Below are 20,721 nucleotides of genomic sequence, written 5' to 3' on the forward strand. Positions count from 1 at the left end.
AACCCGCAGCCCAAAACCTGCAATGCCACCGATCCGTTGTTTGGTTCCTTCCCCCGATGTCACTTCCGGTTGTTGCGTATTTTCATTCAGCATAGAAGTCAGTTTTCTTCAGATATTTTTGTTTTTAGGCCAAATGCCCACAGTCCATGATGAGCCCTAAAAAAATTATTTACGTAACGTTTTTATTTTTTTTCCATTAAAAAAACCCCCTAGTTTACAAACCCACAACTTGACTTCATATTTTACCACATTTTCTTTATTTTTTTCCCCTTTACTCTGATGTAAACTAAGCTTCAACTTGTTTACATGAATAATCCTATTATGCAACACTTTTAGTCTCATTGTTAATCTATTTTTTTTCTAAATTATTTTTTAAGTCCTAAAAAATATAGTTTCTTTGAAGAAAAAGTAAAATCCAGTTCATAGCCACTGATTCCACTTTTCCAGTGTAAACACAAAAAGAATGAGGGCACATCATTGTTTTGTTCAGCTTTCATTTTGTGCTCAGCCTTCGGTCAACGTCAGTCATCACTAGTTTATCATCAGGGGTTGGTGCGTCAGAGGTCTGAGAACTGAAGCTCCTCCTCTGATGACCTCAAGCCGAATATATGTTCATCTTCTGTTCAACTCATAAACTCCTCTCCATGTGGGTCATAATCCTTCTACCGACGTCGGTACAGGATGTCCCAGGTGTCCCTCCACTTCAGTCCTTGCAGCTGGTGGGCTGACAGTTCAGGGCTTCCATAGGTTAGGGGACAGAAGGTGCGGTAGGTCAGGAAGATTGACAGCAACACAGCCAATGCACCCACACACAATGCACGCTGATGTGTCACGCTGCTGCAGATGCAAATAGAAACAAATATGAACAAAACTTTTTAGATAAAAACATAAAACATGTCACATTTTCATGAAAATTCAACAGTGAGATCTAAAGCCTGACAAAGTGTGCTTCTATGTCTAACTGGCCCTTTCACACAACATAAAGCAGGTACAAGTTCAGACTGTTTGCAGTTCCATCCATATATTTCTGAACACCTCTGACGCGGTGTAAAGAAAATAGTGCAAAGAGTGTGTTGAATGCCCTAGTGCTGTGCTAGCCCAAAATCAAATCCAGTTTGGGATATTGTTTAAATGATGGTGCTTGGATGTGCACATTTTAGCTGTTGCTTGTTTCGAAGGCCACGTAAACACAGTGCAAAGTTACTATTCAACTACACCGCTTAAAAAGAAAAAAGAAAATATAGAAAACGAATCAGCTCTCAATGGAGGGAAAAAAAACAAAAAAAAAACAAAAAAACAAAAAACAAACCACTGGATAATTACAGTGGTCCCTCGATTTTGCAGGTGTTACGTTCCAAAAATTACCCACGATCGGTGAAATCTGCAAATTAGCCAACTTTATTTTTTACAATTATTATAGCTGTAAAAACCCCTCGCTACACTTTTCTTAGACAGGCATGAACATTTTTACACTTTTCTCTCTTGTTCAAACCGTCGTAGAAAAATAAGTCCAGCATTATAGAATGAAACCAAAGGCACCCGTGGATGCCTTTGACAGTGCAAAACGTTTCGTCGACATTGTTATGTTTGTTGGGGAGAAAACTTACAAACATACAATAGAGCACTTCAGAGTCACACTGCTAGTGATCAAAGATTTATGTAAATTTGACACACTGAACACATTCTGTACTGGACAGGAGACATGGCACGAGATTGATTGACAGTGGTCTAGAGCCAATCAGGACGCAGAAGACAATGTGCTGTAAACAAACAAACAACATGGAAAATCACACCAAAAAATCTGCGAAACAGCAAGGCCGCGAAAGGTGAACCAGGTTATAGCGAGGGACCACTGCATACTGATACTAGACCAGGTTTGTGTTGGATGCCACATCAATTGATGGATATGAAAATTATCAATCTACAAAGGGCTAAATTCAAAGACATCTTGAAAATCAAAGTGAAAAAAATAATGCTGTTGGATAAGTCATTTTGCTGAAATTTCACTGCAGTAACATAAAATGGTACTAGGCAGTTTGTATGGCTCCACATGCATGACGATGTAAAACCCCTCACTACACTCTTTATACACTTTTCTCAGACAGGCATGAACATTTTCACACTTTTCTCTCTTGTTTAAATACTCTCAAAGTTCAAACCTTTGTAGAAAAATAAGCCCAGTATTATAGAATGAAACCAAAGGCACCCGCTTTTTTGACGGTGCAAAACGTTTCGTCGACATTGTTGTATTTGTTGGGGAGAAAACTTACAAACATACAGATTTATGGTAGTATAAGTCTTAAAGGCCTGTCTCTGTTTCTGTCTAGTCAGAGACATTCACACCAGGGGCATGCTGGAAGTCATTTTGTAGCTCTACCATTGCTCATCTTATTTCTCCCTGCACAAAGCAGCAGATACCAGTGCTAATGATGGCTGCCCCGCTCTTCTTATCCTCTATTCCAGTAGTACTTACTCGGATCTGCTTGGCTCGATTTGGTTTTTAGGGTTTTCCATTACCAGGTACTTAGCTTGGGTTCCAAGCAATTTCAGTCAAGATGAAAATGTGATGTCAGCAAGCTGCAGGCCACTGATTGGCCAGGGAGTGATGTCATTGAATGAGTTATGATAGTGACTTCTTCACAAGAATCGAAACCACCTTTTTTGAAAGCTGGCAAAAAGGGATATGGTTGCACATAAAATTTTGAGGTTTTCACAAGAATCTCATACAAATATTTCACACTAGAGCCTTGTTAGGAAATTTAAAATAGTGGAAGTGGATTATCCTACTAAAATACAACCAACTTCTACTCAAGACAAAGCCACTAACTTTCAGCAGCTGTGGTAGAAAATGTCAGTCATTATAAGATAAAACAGGCAGTGGTTCTGTAGATGAATGAATGAATGAATAAATTAATGAATGAGAAAATGGCAATATTAATCCCAGTTTAGTTAAAACCCCATTTACAAAGTCCTAAAAACCACTCGCTGACTCTACTAGCAACTTCTAAGCAACCACTAAATAACAAAAATTTTAATATCCATTTTCTGGGTTGTATTAGGTCATCTTACCCAATGACTGGTAGTTGCCAGTGACTGACACGATTAAGGTGAAAATTTTAATTTAAATCAGGAAAAAGAAGGGTAGCTCACAAGAGGAGATGCTGCTGAAGCTGATGAGCGTACCTGAGCAGGTGAGTGTGTGCGTGCTCCAACAGAGCTGGACTTAGTAGGTACAAGTAGCAGAGTGCTGGCAGGTAGTGATACAGGAAAAGAGTTTTGTCCATAAGCAGGAAGGGAACAAAGTTCACCAACCAGCCGCCAACGCACACACATCCCAGACACACAAACTGGTCCCACACACCTGAAAAAAAAAACACATTTAGTTAGAAATGGTACCATAACCTGAACAGACAGCTGAGGTTAGACTTAGTCTCTGATGCAAATATGTCAGTGCGGACCATCTTTCTGCAGACCCATCTGGGAGGCCAGATGGGTCTGCAGAAACTGTATTTGTGCTCTGACTCTTCCTGTTTTACTGTCAGAATTCAGTGTGTCCCTACGTACCATCAGGTACATCTTTCAAGCCTCGCCTCCTCCTCAACAAGTAGACAACTGCCAGCAGCTGATAGGCCAGCAGGCTGAGATTGGCCACGCCCCATGACACCGGGTTACCAATTAGATGGATCTGAGCCTGAAACAGAAAAAGTGGATTACAGGGCTAAACAGGACAAAGCGTGTGTGTTACTCTGCGTGTGTGTGTCTCGTGTTTTTACATTGGTGGAGGAGTGCAGCCAGTATGCAATGTTGGTCTCCATGGTGATCCACTCTAATGGGGAGGAACTGTATTTGTGCTCCGACTCTTCCTGTTTTACTGTCAGCATCTTCCACTGCCAAGATATCAGATTTGTTTTATTTTACTCCTTTCTGTTTCTTTGTTAGTGTCACAGGAATAAATCTGATTGGACAGTGAGTTTTGAATTCAGGTTCATACTTGCAGTTCAACAAATTTTGCCCAGAAAGAAATTTTTCTATCAACGTCGATATGAGTTGGAGAGTGAAGCTCTGCCTCCCGTTCCTTCTGCTCCTGACCTGGACAAGATTGACAGTGTGCGTTGTGACCTCACTAAAGTAACATTGCAAAGCTACTGAGTGATAATAGTGAAGGAAGAAGAAGGTTATGAGGAGGAGGAGTTTAGTGGCCATACTGGTTCCATAGCGGTGCTCCTCCACTGTCCATTCCAAACTGCTGCTGTGAGCTTTGAACAGTTTGTCTGCTACAACCTCCAACTGACGGAAACCCCAGTCTGGAAGGGACACACCACTCAGCTGCATTTGCAAACACACACAGACACACACAAACAGGCTGTAATAACTTCATATTGTACAGGCATTCAGCTGAGACATATTCTGTCTGCACCTTGAGGACAGCTGAAGTGTTGACATGAATGAGTCGGACTTCAGATAGGATGGTCTTCCACACCTCTGACTCTGCCTCCCTGTTTGAAATGTCCTGACCACACAAACACACCAACAAACAGCAGGCTCAGTAAAAAGCATTTCAGCCACTGATTAGTATAAAGGTAAGAGGGGTTTCCATATTTGAGCAGCTTTTGTAGGTGTAATGTAAACATGGCCCTGTACTCTTGTGCATATCCTATCTACAAAACACTCTCATGAGTAGATAATTTCGTCTAATTAATCCATCCTTTAGTTGACAATCTTCCAATCTCACCATTTTAAAATTGTTTTACCAGCTAAGTTACTAATTAAGAATTAATGTAACATAACTAAGTTACAGCAAGCTACCTAATCTAAACTGTAATATTTTACTAACTTATAGTAATGTTTTGGCTTATGCTAGCTGGCTCACAGAGTCTGAGCTTGTGCATGTACTGCATACAAATACGAGCAAAAGAATGCTAAATGCAGTTCAATTAATGGCCGTGGGAGTCACTGACAACAATCTTTTCCTGGAAGTTCTTTTTCTAACTTTGCTCAGTGCTTCACTATAGACTCGCCTCGGCATGACCAAGTACGGAAGCTCCAATGACACCACGTCCGTCTATGCCAGACCTGTCGAGCCGTGCTTAGGGCTCCGCCCCCTCATTCTAACACGGCCGACCAGCCCCTCCTAACTCATTCTCGCTTTCTTCCCGTGAGAAACTACTTTGAGCTCCCTCAGCGTATCCAGTTCTCAGGCGTCCCGTGTAGGAGTACGTTGCCGAAAGCAGTTTTTCCAGTTCGGATTGTGCTGAGTAAGTCCTTCGAAAGAAGTGTACTTAGAGTTACACTGTGGAACAGCAATCACGTCAGGTGAGCTGTCCCAGCGGTTCCTGGTCTTAGTTAGCGAGGTAGCCGACATTGTGTAACTCGGGCTAACGCGTTACGGTGAGCTGTTCGTTCAGTGTCCTACCCGGACACTGAACGAACAGCTCACCGTAACGCTAGCCGCATTAACTTGTTAGCAGGCCACAAACCACATTAGAGTCTTACTAGCATTAGCTTGTTAGTCGACCTAGGGTTCAGTAAGCATTAAGCTGCTAACGATATTGGCTAGTGGAGTGCAGCTAACATGTCACAATGAGCTGACTCCAGCGGCGACTAGCTCGGATTTAACTCCCGCTGCTAGTCCTAGCTACGTACGGAGGCCAAAGAGGATGCACCCCGCCCGTGCCCCGCATCATGCGGTGCCACCATTTCAGGCAGGGACCCTCATCCAATGTGCATCATCTGTATGGGTGCCAAGCACGCTCAGGCTTCGCTGGCGGACCCTCAGGGATGCCCACACTGTGTGTTGATGCCAGAGAAAGTCCTGGAAAGGAGGCTGAATGTAGCAGTAACGAACAGTCAGGTCCCCTGCCTGTCCACCGCTACTGCTACGAGTGATATCCATCATTCGCGAGACTCCACAAGCTGGGCTGACATGATGGAAGAAGATTCCCCGCTCCTGCCCCAATCGTTCGAGGTCCTCCTCAATCAAAACGTGAGCGAGCCAGGTGGCGAGGACGCGGAGGGCGATGCCAACTCCGACCTCGAGGACAGGATGAGGAAGAGGAGGATGACTCTACCTTTCCTCCCCAGCAGTCCAGCCCACCGAGTGGGGCTGAAGTTGCACCCCCGGTGGACAGCAATTTGTACAAGGTCTGCAAACGGGCTGCCAAGCTACGCATCCCATGGCCAGCTGCCCAGGATGCCGAAGTGGCAGAATGTCACCTGTATGATGGAAAAGGGCTCCCACCAGCCTTGCCACCATCGAAGCAGCTTTTGCCAGCAGTCCCGGCTTGCATGAAAGAAATTAGTTGCTATTGGTCAAGCTCTTTAAAAAGCAAGCTTCCAACCAAGGGCTGCTCTAAGCTTGAGATCCACAGGATGGGTGAACTGTGGCTGACCGAACCCCCAGCAGTGGAGCCTTCAGTGGCGTATCACCTTCACCGTAACTGCAGGGCAATCTCAGTCTCTTCTAGCATTTCTTTGCCTAACAAGATGGATTGCCACACGGCATCTATTTATCAAAGGATGTACAAATATGCTGCACAGTCAGTATGCTCGCTTAATGCAGTCACACTGCTATAAGCATATCAGGCAGAAATTCTGGAAGACAAGGGCCGTCAGCTTGACTCGGGTTCCCCAAACCCAGCCCTCTGGGATGAAATCTACATGGTTAATGATCTCATTCTTCGCTCCTCCAGGGGAGCAGTCCAGGGGTGTGGCCATGTTATGGGCCTTGCAGTCTCGGGTGAAAGAGCCTTGTGGCTAAACCCGTCGGGCCTAGGGGATGCTGAGGTTATGGATGCAGCCTATGACCCAACCAAGGGTCTCTTTGGCCCAGCCCTGGAGAGAATGAGAGAGACAAGCGCCCACAGAAAGCAGGAGGAAGAAGCATTAAACCTCTGCTTACCCAGAAAACCTACCCCTCAGCCCCAGCAGGTGCCAAGGGCTGGTTTTGCTGCAGCAGCAGCAGCTGTGAGAGGGAGACAGAGTGGGGTCAGAATGCAGAGAGGAGCAGGAGGCCTGCAGTCACCCACCAGGCCAAAGTAGAGAACCAAAGACCTTGGGGCAAGCATTCCTTTGCAGCAGCTGCTGCAAAGAACAAGCCATCACACCCCGGAGAGGGGGAAAAGAAGCGGTCAGCCTAGCACACATGCAACGTTCTGTGTCACCCCTCTCTTCTCCCCCAAAGAGAAGGAAGATATTAGAAGGGGTAACCAAATCACTCCAAGGTTCAGAATCTCCGCAAGTTTCCAGTTCACCAGGAGCACCCTCTCAGTCTCCTCCTCCAGTTCAGGGAGGACAGACTTGTGGACAAATGGCGCAGTGTCACCAAGCACTCCGTCTGTGTCACCAAGCACTGTCCAGAGTCACCAGGTACTTCACTGTGTTTTGAGGGTAACAAAAGAAATAAAACGTAAATTCCTGCAGCCAGGCAGTTCGCCAAGGGCAGAACGTCCCCCCAGTTTCAAAATAAAAACAAAAGAAAATCACTGCCATTTGTCTTTGTCACCAGCGGGGGGAGCTCACGCTCTACCCGAGGGGGACAGCTCCAACTCCTTCCGGGAGGCAGGGGTGACGTCACACTACCGCGTCTTCAGGGGCCCGCTCTGAAGCGGTGGAGCGGTGGCGCGCATGTGCAGTTCATCCCTGAGCATCCCGGGCAGGCGATCAAAGACCACTGTGAGGTGGTAGTCAATCACCTCACGGAGCTCGGTTTCACAATCAAACTGGAAAAGAGCCACTTGGAACCTGCACAGTATACAAAGTATCTGGGGCTCAGAATAGACTCCATCTCTTATCGCATCGCACTTTCAGAGCGGAGGATCACATCCTTCACTCACCGTCTTTCCTGCTTTCAGCTGGGGAAAGGTGTGCTGCGGGGGTACCTCTCGGGGCAGTATCATCCAGGGTGACACTGACCACAGATGCATCCCTGTCAGGTTGGGGTGTAACTATGATGGGCAGAGCAGTGAATGGCGTTTGGTCACAGAGACTTGCGCTGAATCACGTAAATGTGCTGCAGCTCTGCGCGGTGCTCCTAGCCTTACGGCATTTTCTGACGTATCTCCGGGGACAACATGTTTTAGTGAAAACAGACAACTCCACTGTAGTTGCTTATATCAACCGCCAGGGCGGCACCCGTTCCCGGCAGCTACACAAGTTAGCCAGGGAAATAATTGCGTAGAGCAGCACATGGCTCCTCTCCATAGCTGGACTGGCCATCGGGCATACCGGGCATTTGCCCGGTGGGCCGCTGGCGATTTTTTGTTTTTATGGGCCGATGGATTTTTTTTTTTTTTTTTTTTTTTAGGAAGGGTATATATAATGAAAGGTGTTGGATTGGCCAATTGGTCATGATCGACTCTGGGCTGGACCAATTACAGCCGAGGAGGCCGAGATGCACCCGCCCCCTTGTTTAGCAATCACGTGATTTTCGCGCATTGCATGCCGGGAACTCGTGGCAAAACAATCCAAGTACCGCATCAAATGCAAGCATTTGCAGCACCGCAAAACGTTCATTCTCCGGTTCCAATACCTTCTTGTTTTTTCTTTGCCGCACAAAAAAGGAATGTACAAAACAAAAGGAGAACAATGCCGGTCCGTACAAAGACAGACTCGACGAAAAGACAAAGAAAAGATACGAGGAAAAAATCAAAGGAGTGAAAGGGTCAGACCCTTACGAGCACACAGAGGGACAAAAGACGTTAGCGTGCTGCCCAACTTTCACCACGCTCAGATTTATAATTATACGCTTCTTGGAGTGAGTGCATACACTCATGAAGTTTAGTAACTTCAGGTCACTGCAACAAGCCCAGGTACAGTTTACCGACGGATGGGTGCAGGACCTTGAAATGCACCGTGTAGAACGAAAGACCATCGTACGAACAAAGGTAAGTTTACCAGTCTCACAAATCGTCGTCATAAATACACATTCGTTAACCGTTTATTAATATAACCTTTGAGCTCAACGGTAATTAATTAGTAGTGGAAATAATTTCTGGTTCATTACAGAAATGTAGCAGTGACAATAATATTGTATGCTGTAATCGTACTGGACAATTAGTGATACAAAACAACTGTTTTATCCTGTGAATAAAAGTATATGTTTTTGTCAATGTACCATGGTAATAACAGAAGCGAAACGCAATATTGTGTCAGGACAATTCACTATTTATGCACAATAAATAAAGGAGCATAGCGCGACAATTTCTGTTCAGCGCCAGACTTGCTTGTAACCTATATCACCAATTATGTTAAGAAAAATGACGTATTAACTACTACAAAACTCTGACCTTTGTGGGAATGCTTGGAGCAGACTAACATGTGAGCTGGAGTGTTCTGAGACGTTATATTTGGTATATCCAGACCATCCGTCGGCTCTTACTTCGGAAACATGGCTTAAAAAATTTCTCTTCAACGACGTAATCCGATAAAAAAAAAACGATCTCTTTACCCGTCGGCTTCCCGTGGCTGTCATGCGACCGGCTATTGCAGTTAATAATACAACAGCTTCTTGCCATTTTTTGTGTTTCTTTTTATCGCTGTGTAACTGAGTTCAATTGAAAGCCTGCGTGCGCTAGTACCTCTTGCCACAAGTTCCCAGAATCCTTTGCGGTTTTACCCCTGAATGACGTCACATTTTCAATCTTTATCCTGGTGGGCCGGTCTCTAGTCAAAATGCCCGGGCCGATTTTTTGTCCCAGTCCAGCCTTGCTCCTCTCCCTTCGAGCAACTCACGTGCCAGGAATTATGAACAGGGGGGCGGACCTCCTGTCCAGAGGGAATCCACTGTTCGGAGAATGGAGGCTTCATCTACAGGTGGTGGAGCAGATTTGGCAGAGATACGGCCGGACTGCCGTAGATCCCTTCGCCTTACGAGAAAACACACATTGCCCTTTGTTTTTCTCTCTCTGTCAGATGCAGATGCGCTACTGGGCGTGGATGCGTGGGCCCATCCATGGCCAAAAACACTGCTGTATGCGTTCTCTCCCCTCAGCCTGATCTCCCCACTGAGCAGAGTGAGGGATCAGGGGCTGTCACTGATTTTAATAGCTCCACAGTGGCCATCCAAACACTGGATAGCAGGAATCATCCAGCTTCTGGTGGACGAGCCATGGCCACTCCCCATCCACAGGGACCTTCTGTCTCAGGCACGTGGGGAAATGTAACATCCCCATCCAGACCAGGTTGCTCTATGGACCTGGCCCGTGAAAGGTGGAATTTGAAGGCGGCAGGCATGCCTCCGAAGGTTATTGAAACCATTCAAAATGCTAGAGCCTCCTCCACTCATTCCATTTACAGCAGTAAATGGCGTGTTTTTGAATAGTGGTGCTATGAAAAGCAGATAATCCCTTTTCAGTGTTCAATGGTGGAGCTGTTGTGTTTTCTTCAGGACTTGCTGGACAAAAGGAGAGCTTTTTCTATCATAAAGGTCTATTTGGCAGCTATTTCAGCCTGTCACATGGGGTTTGGTGATAAACCTGCCGGTCAGCACCCCCTTTGTATGTCGCTTCATGAGGGGGGTGCATCGAACGCTCCCAGTCTCTAGACCACTGGTCCTTTATGGGATCTGTCAGTCGTTTAAGACGCACTCTCCCACCACCCCTTTGAGCCTATCGGGGCAGTGGGGTTGAAGTTTCTCTCTCTTAAAACCGCTCTGCTGTTGGCTCTAACCACAGCCAAGTGAGTTAATGAATTACAGGCTTTGTCTATTCACCCCTAACCCAGCCTTTGTCTCTAAAGTGTTGGAAACATCATACAGGTGCTCTACAGTAGAGCTCCTGGCTTTTCACCCTCCTCCATTCTCCTCAGAGACAGAGCAGAGGCTGAACACTTTGTGCCCTGTGCAGGCCTTGGGGACTTATGTTGGCAGAACAGCCGGATTCAGGAAGTCGGATCAGCTGTTTGTTTCCTGGGCCTCCCCTCACAAGGGCAGGCCCTTATCACGCCAGAGGCTAGCTCATTGGATTGTAGAGGCCATAGCTCTGGCTTACAGCTGTAAGGGCTCGCAGTCCCCCCCCCGGGACTCCGAGCTCACTCCACTAGGGAGTGTGGCCACATCCTGGGCTTTGTTCAGAGGTGTATCAGTCCAGGATATTTGTGCGGCAGCAAGCTGGGATGTTGCACAGTCATCCCTGGCTCAGGCAGTGTTGGATTCTGGTGCCTCAGGTTCGACCAGAGATCCTGGAGTAGTACTGGAGCGTAGCTTCGGGAGCTGACCCAATCCGGAAGTGGACCATATCTCCCATAGTGAAACAACGAGCAAAGTTAGAAAAAGAACGTTGGGTTACTTAACGTAATCCCTGGTTCTCTGATGACAGAGTGAGGTGTTTCACCAACGCTTCCCTCCTTGCTTAGGCACGGACAGAGTGCTTAGGAGAAAGAAATCTGCTTGGAATAAGTTAGGAGGGGCTGGTCGGCCGTATTAGAATGAGGGGGCAGAGCCCTAAGCACGGCTCGACAGGTCTGTCATCGACAGACGTGGTGTCATTGGAGCTTCCGTAGTTGGTCACACTGAGGCGATTTCCATAGTGAAACACCTCACTGTGTTATCAAAGAACCAGGGATTACATTAAGTAAGCCAACATTATCCCATACTCTTTTAATTAAATGTGTGGGTGCACTCCTGTTAATTTAGACAGAGATCAGAAATCACATGCAGCACAAACTGTACTCACCACCCTCCACAGGTTCTGTGCCGGCATAGACACATTGAAGTCTATGTATCCAGAGACTTCCTGAGTGTGAGGGCTCATTGGAGCTGCTACGTCATGACTGAAACACAACCATTGTAGCACTGAAATAAACCAGCTGATGGTAAACAGGCAGGGACACACAGAGCTGATGGAGAGGGGTCGACTACAACCCACAGAGGGCTATTTATTCAGTACAGAACTTCAAAGTACTTTTTTGACCCAACCATTTATTTCCAAAGAAACTTGAGATTAGTAACGTTTCTATTTACTCATTGCCTCTAAATGTTTCAAGTTTTGAGCTCCAGAGTTACTGAGACAACAGAGCCCTCAAAAATCAGGACATATCCTGAGTTGTTTACCTGTTAAGAAAACGTGACGTCATCCCATGAACCAGCTGGATGACATCACCGTGACGGACAGGTCGAGGAGGAGTGTCGACCACCAGCTGCTGCCTGACAGAGATATAGACAGTAGTTACACATGGGCCACGTCTCCACGTATAGCACTTGAAGAGAAATGTGATCTACCTGCCCGGATCTTTGATGATCCACCAGTTGTTGACATCTTTGAAGGGATAACAGGTGACCTGCTGCTGGTGAGAGCTGCCCCGCCCATTGTCATACCTGAATAAAAACAGGAAACATCATTAAATAAATCATGAAGTTGAACTGTAACTGGGATGCTTTTTGAAGCAGGTATTTAGCTGCTGTGTTGGAAGCACCTGATTGGATAGTTGACTTTGTGAGAATGGAGCCAGCAGGGGATTGGCTGGGAGACAGAGCTTCTCAAAGTCACCTGACTCCCATAAGCCACTTCTAGAGGCTGACCCCGAGTGATCCTGGAGAGACCGCCCTACAACAAAAAAAAAAAATCAATCAATCAGCTCCAGAATGTGATATTCCACTCTTTATACACCCCTTTGCATTTAATCATTAGTTATTATTAATCTCTGGCTCTCTTCTGCAGTGTTCCTTTCGTTTTATTTCCCTTTCCCCACCCCCAACCCATCACAGGAGATATGAGCCTCTCCCTCAGCTTAATTCTGCTGGAGATTTCTTCCTGCTAAAAGGGACTTTAAACAGTTTTTATAAACTCTGAATCACAAACCATTTGAATTAAAATGTCAAAGGCAGCAGTGAGATCGGGAAGGACAAAGACTGAAACTTTATGTTAATTAATGCTGATCTTCAGGTTACTGATAACCTTAGTAAGACCTGCTTCTGTGCTGTGATTGGTTCTGAAAACTGCGGGGTATTTATCATAAATACAGTGAGATCAAAGATTTAGATTCACTTGTCGGTAAACAAATATTTCAAAACTTTCTAATCTGTTTTCTCTCAGGAAACAGGTCTATAATTACTAAGTGTAGCTGACAGTATTTACCTGCAGGCTGGCCTGGAAAGCAGAACTCATCAGCTGGTCATGTGGTCCGCTGCGGTTCAGGAAACTCAGGTGAACGTAGAACCAGAACACATAGAGCAGGACTGGAACCACCACCAGACACAGAACTCTATGTACACTTTGCACACACACATTCATCTGCACAAAGACATGCATGCAGGATCATTATGTTCTTAGAATCACATTTTTTCATATCATAAATATAAACTGTATGGAAACACTATAACACCCAAAAAAATACATAAATAAATGAAACACTCAGGCAATGCTTTTATTTTTTTTTTTTTACATAGTGCTAAACTGCTATTATTAAAACATTGCAGACAAATACTTTTATGCACGTAATGTACTTACATCCTGCCTCACTAGAAATACTATCTAATTCCTAAGGAAAACACTGCACCAGTTTGGAAAGTGTCCTTTTCCAAGCCTTTACATTTACAGAGAAGACCCTGCTCTATGTCAACTGTATTGGGAACACTGTTTTACAAACCATGACTTTTTGGTACTAAAGATGACACGAAACTGGCAAATTAGTCCATAAAACACAACAAAAACAGTTCCTGAGAATGGATTCTGTGGAGCTGGGAACCATTTTTCAAAAGACACATGACATGGAGTATTCTTGAAAGTAGCAGCAGTCATAGCTGCAAAAGCAGGGTTTGCCAGCTAAATGCTGAATATGATACAATCAGGAAGTCTAGACTCACATGACTGATAGTTTTGTCTCCAATAAGCTTCCAGGTGTGCAGAGAAGCCACGACCAGCAGCAGCAGATATGAGAACAGACCCATGTACTTCACCCTACACCAATCACAGTTTCACATTAACATTTGCATTTTAAACAACAGCACACGCTAGAGAGCAACAGGCCTTAAATCACTGTCTCACCCTACAGCCGCACCGCAGGAGACACCAGAGAGAATCAGCCAATTGTATCTGGACCAGGAGCTGAGGAGGAGAGAGTAACCATATGACGTCAGAGCAGAGAAAGGGTCTGTTTAAAACGGAAACAAACTGTTCAACTCAGTTTAGTTGTATTAACGTCGCACTAATTTAAAATAACATTTGCTTCAAGTTACATTACACTGCAAGGTACAAACCCCACAGTATTAATGAGAGAATCCCGAGTAATCACATGATCCCCTATTAGCTAGCACTTGGCGAGAGTAGGGATTAAGAACTTCCTTTTAAGATAAAGAAACCTACAGCAGCTACTTGCCTATGTTTGAGAGTGGGCCATAGAGTGAACACACTATACCACACAGCTCTCCTTAATAACAGCAACAGCTGAACATGTGAAAATACAAGTTTCAAAAAGATATTTTAAAAAATGGAAATTTTAACCACCAATTGCTAGTCTTGGTAGCCAGGGATCAGCCCGCCAGAGCCTCTGCAATTCCTGTGGGTTGTGGGCCTACAGGAGGATGGGCCCATGTCCTTTTTTCATCCATGCCCAGCCAGGCTCCATGAACTAAAGCGTTGCCACCAGATGTTTGGCCTTAGGCACCCCCCGGGCCTGGCTCCAGGGTGGGGCCCCGGTAACCCTATCCCAGGCAGAGATAGTGCAAACTGTTCTCTTGATTGTATACTTATAGGGTTCTTTTGAGTCAGTCTTTGTCTGGTCCTCATCCAGGACCAATTTGCCATTGGCAACCCTGCCAGGGGGTAAAAGCCCCCTGATAACATAGCCTCTAGGATCCCTATGACACACAAACCCCTCCACCACAATAAGGTAGCGATTCATGGAGGGTTAACTCGCTAAAAAGCGGCGCTTTACCTGCAGTGTGTATAGTGCGGGTGGAGCGCTGCTGACTTCGACTGAGAACATTGTTGGGCGGTGAAAATAATACTTTGAGGACCTCCTTAATCCCACTGCTTCCGTGGAGGAAGCAGAGTCTGGGGACGACTTGTCCATGTCTGGGGGTGAGGTCATTGAGGCAGTTAAACAACTCCTTGGTGCCCTCGGGTAGATGAAGATTGCCCTGATTTTGGGAAGGCTCTTAATGTTTTAGGGCTGTCTTGGTTGAAGTGCCTCTACAATGTTGCGTGGAGATCAGGGGCAGTACCTCCGGATTAGCAGACTAGGGTGGTGGTTTCCATTTTTAAGAAAGAGGACCGGAGGGTGTGTTCCAACTTTAGGGGAAAATCACACTCCTCAGCCTCCCTAGGAAAGTCTACGCCAGGGTGTTGGAAAGGAGAGTCCATCCGTTAGTTGAACCTCGGATACAGGAGGAACAAGCTCTTTTACCCTCTCAAAGATACTTGAGGGTGGTTTGGAGTTTGCCCAACCAGTCTACATGTGTTTTATGCACTTGGAGAAGGCATTCGACCATGTCCCTTGGAGGGTTCTGTGGGGGGTACTCTGGGAGTATGGGGTGTCTGGCCCATTGCTACGAGCATTTGATCCCTTGCAAGAAGCTTGGTCCGCACAGCCGTCAATAAGTCAGATTAGTTTCCAGTGGGTGATGGACTCTGCCTGGGCTGCCCTTTGTCAACAATTCTTTTCGTTAATTTCATTAACAGAATTGTCCCACTGGGAGGAGGCAGACCCAGGGCACGCTGGAGAGATTATATCTCTCGGCTGGCCTGGGAACGCCTTGGTGTTCCCCCAGACAAGCTGGTGGTGGCTAGGGAGAGGGAGGTCTGGGTTTCTCTGCTTAGGCTGCTGCCCCTGAGTCTAAGCCGCAGATAAGTGGAAGAAGAAGGATGGATGGAAATTTTAAGTAGGATTAGTCAAGACTAAAGAAGCTGGTTTATGTGTATGTCCTACAGAAATGTAGGAGTAATTCAATATAACATGGCTAACTGTTGGATTTATTCTGCTAACAGCTTATCTGTGAAGTTGGTATTCCCGTTTTGATGAGTGAAATTGTAGTATTTTATTTGCACTAATTAGCAGACATGTGTATGTGTGTGATACATTCATTTCTACTGTATCTAAAACTACACAAAGTATAATTAATCCTTTGGTTTGAGAAAATCTGTTTTTAAGTTTCATTTTGGCTTTTGTGCCATTTTTGAAGCCAGAAATGACAACCTTTGACAACTAGAGAAGAGAGTTATCACCTACAAATGTTTTTTCTACAAGGCTGTTGATGTAATTTTTAATGCAGTTAAGTCAAACACTATAAAAACGAAGTCTGATTTTTGAACCACATGAGGAACTGCAGTTTTTGGCGCTTCCACATGGTTTAAAGTCCCTGAGTTAACCAAACTTGCTAGCATTAGCTGATAATTTAGCGCTCCACTTACTAGTAAAAATAAGAAGGTGGCCACCATAAAACTATAACTGAGGGCTTCAAAACAAACCAGTGGGCAATATCACAGTGGCTACAGCCATCTTTAATTTACAGTCTACACTTTCTATACATGAGAAGAGAAATCTGAGACTAACCTGCTGGGCGCATTGTGGAAGCGCAGGTATGAGAAGAAAGCCAGGAGCACGAAGAAGATGAGGACAGACTCAAGTAACATGAAACGTGATTGGACAATCAGAGAGTTCTCTGGAACAGCAAAGATCCAAAGTCAGACTTGACTGAAAAGAGCAACCCGTCTGCATATTCACCGGGAAAGCATCACTTCACTGGTTTATAAAAAGCAACAGCTAAAAGGCTTTTCAGCAGGAAGACGTTAACTCTTACTCAGCATGGACGCACTCACCCAGCAGCAACAGCACTGCAGCTCCCAGAGCAGACAGGTGGGAGAACTTCAACTCTAAAGTCAACAAGTAGCCCAGAGGAACACAGAGAGCTCCACAAAGGGCCGGCAGAAGCCTCAGACTCCACACATTCACCGTGCTAGGATACTCTGCAAAACAAAACAAACACACACTACTTTTAAACAGACCAAAACCAAGTTAGACAGGAGGAAATATAGAAACTGGTTTCCAAAAAAAAAAAAAAAAAAAAAAGGCACACGCTGGTTTATATAGATTAACAAATTTTCTGGTTTAACCTCTAACTGGATGAAATCATTTTGGGGGATTTGTACCTGCTCCAATTCTGTTCCACACAAAGTTCCCATCAAAACCTCCCAGGTACGCTAAAACAGCAAAAGCAGAAGCACATGTTGGAGCAAAGTATAAATAAAGCTGTACACTCACAAAGGGCTGTGTTGGTATTTTAATAACCCACCTCCAAAGGCCAGGATCATATGACCGAGAGGTGGTCCGCTGTCATCAATGAAGAAAACCCTCTTCATGTAGAGAGACACAAACTGACCATAATACACCTCATCAAACCTGCACAACGGTCAAGGTATAAAAATCAGTTAATAACAGAATGAAGCTTGGTACGTAAGTTTGTATGTGGGTGTACATGATGTTTAGGTGTGTGAAACAGATGCACTCACACCACAGCATTGGGATAACTAAGATGGCTCAGCCTGGTCCAGAAGGCCAGCAAGGAGACCAGCACCAGAAGCAGGTCTACCTGGGCTGTCACCACCAGGGGGAGCTGTAGCATCTCTGACACACAGCTGTGACTGTAAAATAGGAACATATAACCTCTGATTAATAGTAATTAATTTATAACTGAAACAAAAAAACACCTCTTTATATCATTGAAATTGACTTCTCTATCATTCTTGTGCTATCTGCCCTTTCTGGAGGAAGATACAACACCCTGTCTGAGGTAAGAACAGGAAGTTTTAGTCAGTGACATTACAGGACTCTATTAGTCCGTTACTTAAAACAGATGCGTCTGCTGTATCCATACAGTTTATGGAGGGAGCCCTTGCTATCTAGCGCTACTACAGAGAGACAGACAACCAGTTTCACTCACACTTACGGCCAACTGCCAACACAGCAAACTCCACAACCTACTAGTGGAGCAGCAGGTCTGAGGCAATAGTACTACCCACCACACAGGTGGATTGGGATCCACCTGTGGTAAATTCAGATGATTGGACATGATTTGGAAAGACACATGCCAGAGCACAATCCAAGCCATAAAGTCCAAGGAATTGTCTGTAGACCTCTGAAACAGGATTGCATCGCGGTACAGATCTGTAAAAAAAACTCTGCAGCATTGAAGGTCCCAACGAGCACAGTGACCTCCATTAACCTTAAACGAAGAACTTTGGAACCACCAGAACTCTTCCTAGAGCTTGCTGCCCAGTCATTCTGAACATTTAGAGTAGAAGGGCCTTAGTAAAGGAAGTGACCAAGACTGTGATAGTCACTCTCATAGAGCTCCAACATTGCCCGGTGGAGAGAGGAACCTTCTAAAAGAGAAAATCATTTTTATCCTGTCTTCCTTCTCTCACCCCAACCGGTCGCAGCAGATGGCCACCCCTCCCTGAGCCTGGTTCTGCCGGAGGTTTCTTCCTGTTAAAAGGGAGTTTTTCCTTCCCACTGTTGCCAAAGTGCTTGCTCATAGGGGGTCATATGATTGTTGGGTTTTTCTCTGTATCTATGAAGCACCTTGAGGCGACTTATGTTGTGATTTGGCGCTATATAAATAAAATTGAATTGAATTGAAAATTGCAGTATGAAAACAAAGTTCTCTGGTCTGATGAAACAAAGATTGAATTCTTTGGCCTAAATGCCAAGCATCACCTGGCCAATACCATCCTACAGTGAAGCATAGTGGTGGCAGCATCATGCTGTAGGGATGTTTGTCAACAGTAGGAACAGGGAGATGGGTCAGGGTTGGGGAAATGCATCAATAGGCAGAGACATCCTTGATGATTACCTGCTCCAGAGTGCTCTGGACCTCTGACCTCTGGACCTTCTAACAGGATGACGACTCTAAGCACAGCCAAGATAACAAAGGAGTGGCTTTGGGACCACTTTGTCTTTGAGTGGCACAGCCAGTGTCCAGACTTGAGCCCGAATGAACATCTCTGGAGAGATCTGAAAATGGATGTGCACCGACATTCCCCATCTAACCCGATGGAGCTTGAGAGGTTCTGCATAGAAAAGAGTTTCTATTATGGAGTACTGTTGTGTATAATTTTGAGGGGGAAAATGAATTTACCCCATTTTGGAACAAGACTACCTTTAAAAAATGTGGAAAAATGTGGAGACTTCCTGGATGCATTGTAGCCTTGTGATTGACAGGTGATTCAGGGTGTATGCTCCCTCTTTCCCTATAGCACATGGGACAGGCTTAAATTCCTGGTCACAGGTCCAACTACTAGACTACCTAGTGTCAGTGGATAACTTAACACTCCACCCTCTTGTCCCAATTACGTTTTTTTTTTTTTGTGAATGGCTACAAAAACCCAAACATGGCAGCAAGCAAATCACAATTGGCAAGTGAACAACAAATGGGTGACACCACAGTGGCTAAATCCATATTTTATATCAAGTTCGTAGCTTTAACACACACATTAGTGTGAGGTCAGTGTGGCAGTGTTCTAGTTTTTGCCCCTGTACACCCCCAGCACGAAGGTCTTTCAAGGAGTACAGCAATTGCAATTTTGTTAAAAACAATTAAAGGTTATATAGAATCTGCACTTCAATCACAGCTTCGTTGCTTCAATCGTCCCGAAGCCTCAGTCCATAACACATTTCCTGGATGTCCCCTTCTCTAAAAAAAAAAAAAAAAATCGCGCACAGTATCCCTCAGCGTCCTGCCCCTGCTGCTGTTGCTCTGATCCGAAACAGCCTGACCTCACAGTGATGTGTTCACGTGTCTCTGAGTACGGGTCGGGATGTTGCAGCAGTGAACCTCCCGTTTTTCGCCCTCAGCTGCCTCTTTGTCACATTCTTTAATAAATATGTGCAGCTTCGCTTTAACTCCACGTTAGACGTTCTTCTACACATAAGAGCAATTAGCATTAGCATACTAGTCTCTAGCTAAGAGGTGCTGAAGCAGCATCTGCCTTCATCACTCCTTGTTTTCCTCCACACCGTGTATGTTACCTGTGGCCCAACAGGTTAAGCTCATCTGTTGCCGTCCGCTTCTTGCCGTTTCTCCCGGTGTATGCTTTGAACTCAAGAGGCGTATAAACGAAGTTTTATAGCAGCGGCCGTTCGAAGCTTCCGGTGATTGATTATACTGCACTACAATCGGTTCTCTCGGAGCTCCGCTACATGGCCTGTGGCTGGCCGCTGAAGGAGCATTACAATGGCATGTTTAGAAAACTAAAAGTTTTAGGAACGGGTCTTACATTTAATACTACTTTTAATATTAATAATTACTTAATACTAATAATTTCATCTGAAAATTAACCCAGTCGAAAAATGTATAAACCACATGAAAGGGAGCAGTTTCAAACGTTCATCGCAGTCCACCTTGGACTGACTGAGTCACTCCCAGGGTGAAGGTTGGCACATAATTGCGATCTCGTTTATAGACACAGACAGACTGCCAACCAATCTGAGTATTTGTTAATTTCTCAATCTGACTTTCTGCTTCAAATCTGTTAGGTTCTGACTCTGACAATAAGTATTACAAGTGAATTTTGAAATATAATGTCTTTATTGAAGCAGAGCTTACATTGAAATGAGGAATTTCATTGTGAGTTCTTTCTTTTTTTTCTGTTTAATGTGAATTTCGGTGTATGTACGAGGCAACAGATTTGCGATTTTTAATGACTCGTCACAACTAATTACCATATTATCACAACCCCATCTTCTTACTTTATTGCCATCATGATGTACCAAAGTCACTTTGAAGACACC

At 45.0% G+C, this 20,721-nt stretch overlaps 1 protein-coding gene across 3 annotated transcripts; it reads right to left on the reverse strand.

Annotated features, from left to right (window-relative positions):
* Positions 1–240: 240 nt before the first annotated feature.
* Positions 241–20,378, reverse strand: pomt1 (protein-O-mannosyltransferase 1). 3 transcript variants are annotated; one of them, XM_005940092.3, is made up of 22 exons: positions 19,960–20,145; positions 19,091–19,181; positions 18,785–19,001; positions 17,442–17,573; positions 17,225–17,331; positions 17,082–17,132; positions 16,752–16,898; positions 16,486–16,594; positions 13,980–14,039; positions 13,799–13,892; positions 13,071–13,226; positions 12,409–12,539; positions 12,215–12,310; positions 12,047–12,139; positions 11,670–11,766; positions 4,418–4,510; positions 4,206–4,326; positions 3,992–4,089; positions 3,774–3,887; positions 3,565–3,691; positions 3,184–3,361; positions 241–837 (listed from the first exon to the last, which is right to left on the reverse strand). In XM_005940092.3, the coding sequence occupies exons 4-22, from the start codon at positions 17,552–17,554 to the stop codon at positions 663–665; spliced, it is 2,160 nt and encodes a 719-aa protein (XP_005940154.1). In that variant the 5' UTR covers positions 17,555–17,573; positions 18,785–19,001; positions 19,091–19,181; positions 19,960–20,145; the 3' UTR covers positions 241–662. The 3 variants fall into 3 exon arrangements, with proteins under 3 accessions (XP_005940154.1, XP_005940153.1, XP_042083797.1); XM_005940091.2 differs by lacking the exons at positions 18,785–19,001; positions 19,091–19,181 and having other exon boundaries at positions 19,960–20,378; XM_042227863.1 differs by lacking the exons at positions 4,418–4,510; positions 18,785–19,001; positions 19,091–19,181 and having other exon boundaries at positions 19,960–20,378.
* Between the last annotated feature and the right edge of the window lie 343 nt (positions 20,379–20,721).

The sequence above is a fragment of the Haplochromis burtoni genome, unplaced genomic scaffold, assembly GCF_018398535.1.
Source record: "Haplochromis burtoni strain Fernald_Lab_line unplaced genomic scaffold, NCSU_Asbu1 Contig_286, whole genome shotgun sequence".
Classification (NCBI taxonomy): Eukaryota; Metazoa; Chordata; class Actinopteri; order Cichliformes; family Cichlidae; genus Haplochromis; species Haplochromis burtoni.